Source organism: Etheostoma cragini, chromosome 3 (assembly GCF_013103735.1).
Source record: "Etheostoma cragini isolate CJK2018 chromosome 3, CSU_Ecrag_1.0, whole genome shotgun sequence".
NCBI classification, from domain to species: domain Eukaryota; kingdom Metazoa; phylum Chordata; class Actinopteri; order Perciformes; family Percidae; genus Etheostoma; species Etheostoma cragini.
Genome location: NC_048409.1, coordinates 16,501,025 through 16,502,973, shown reverse-complemented (window position 1 = coordinate 16,502,973; position 1,949 = coordinate 16,501,025). Strand labels below are relative to the sequence as shown.

At 41.6% G+C, this 1,949-nt stretch overlaps 1 protein-coding gene across 1 annotated transcript in view; it reads left to right on the top strand.

Annotated features, from left to right (window-relative positions):
• The window catches only part of LOC117942323 (NADPH oxidase 4), a 20,976-nt gene that overhangs the window by 10,342 nt on the left and 8,685 nt on the right, over nucleotides 1-1,949 (top strand). Inside the window, exons 10-11 of the mRNA XM_034867735.1 lie at nucleotides 579-743; nucleotides 987-1,049. Of these exons, the coding sequence (XP_034723626.1) occupies nucleotides 579-743; nucleotides 987-1,049 (228 nt within the window). The remainder of the gene's footprint in view (nucleotides 1-578; nucleotides 744-986; nucleotides 1,050-1,949) is intronic.

Sequence of the window (1,949 nt, the reverse complement as noted above, 5' to 3'; positions counted from 1 at the left end):
TTTTGGAAAAAGGCTGCAATGAAACAAAGAGTGAAAAATTTAAAGGGGTCTGAATACTTTCCGTACCCACTGTAGGTAACATAACGCTATCATATTCAACTTTCAGCTGCTCAGTACAAAAACTGTTCACTTCAGAGGAGATGTTCCATGTGAATGCAAATGTACACTTATATATGCAAACCTCACTAAAGGTCTTATACTCAACAACACGTTGTCAAACAAACTGGGTGGTTGGTCCAACTTCTGAAAAGACATTATAACGTTAATGTTAACCATAAAATCTGTAGAAGTATTGAAGAATAATGCCACATAAATATTCTTAATGTGTAGACAGAGAAGCACGTTTCAGCCTTAAAGGAAAACCACGGTTTGCTACAACTTGGGGTTTATTTTCGTAGCTATGATCCACAGTGTAATGGTCATGGTACCGTAACAATGTACTCACCAAAGAAATTGTGGAAGCAAGGCAGCAAACATGACATCAAACTGTTCTTTACAACTGTTTCCATTTATTCTTTTTGGGTGATTAAGTGTTCACATGATGTAGAAAGTCTGTGTTTCTCTTTGTTCATTTGAAGACATGGCTTTGGGTGTCGGGTCCTCTTTGTCTTTACTGTGCCGAGCGTTTCTACCGCTACATCCGCAGCTGCAACCCTGTTACCATAGTGACAGTTATCAGGCACCCCTGTGATGTCATTGAGTTGCGCATGCTGAAGAAAAACTTTAAAGCTCGTCCGGGACAGGTAAGAAGTTTTTTGTTACATCTCAGTTGAATTTGATCACTTTACTATTTGATAAATCATATGATGTTTTTGAGAATATAAGTTCCTCTAATATAGTATATATAACTTTTTTCCGTCGTCTATGCTTTCACCTTTGTTTCTCCCACTTTTTTGTCTTCACATGTCCCCTCTCTGTTCCCCCCTTCTCTCTTTCTGTGTGTCTGTTTTCTTGCTGTCTCTCCATCTCTTCCCTCTCTTTTTCAGTATATTGTTCTTAACTGTCCAGGTGTCTCTTCCTTTGAGAACCATCCATTCACACTCACAACGGTAAGACTTTATGCAACACATTCCTCACTCATGACACAATGCACACACACACACACACACACACACACACACACACACACACACACACACGCACACGCACACAAACACACGCACACACACATGTTTTTACAGTTTCTTAAACTTCCTTGCCCCTGACAAAGAACATGCAGTTCTTTGTCTATCTCAACAGCCCGCCCTCCTCTGCTGGCTGGCACTTGAATGACAGCTGAGTAGTCCATTAGTATTCTGTTTCACATTCTTGATGTTTTCAGATTTAGTCCAGATTGTATGAGACAAAAGCAGAAGAAAAACTGAAAAAAATCTGTTCAGTAAGCATGCAGGAATAGACTTATCACACACACACACACACACACACACACACACACACACACACACACACACACACACACACTCACACACACAGATTGTGCATGCCTATGCCTGGGGCCTGTTGCACGAAACTAGGATAAGGGACTAAGCCAGGATATTCAAGTTATCCTGGATGAATTTAGCTTGGAGTCGGTTGCACGAAACCAGATTGAATTAAGGCCAGCCAAGTAACCATGGAGATTTATTCTTTGCCGCTAGCGTGGTCCTGAGCAGGCTAACAGCCAGGCTAAGATTAATCCTGGAGTCTCATGTGTCAAATCAGCTGCCGTCTGATCCGAAATAAACGTGTTTGACAGTTATTTCGTTGTCTTCTGCATGTGTTCTGCTTTATTTTTATTAACATGCATTAGCCTACTTGTCACTATTTTTGTTGCAAGTTGGATTTAAACCCTATTACAGTTGTTTAGATGGTTAGAAATAGTTGCACTGGCTCCCTGATGCGGAGTGGGACTTTTCCCGGTGGGACGGTACTGTTTCGAGGCTGCCTGGCGTGTGGCCGCTGACCGGTGG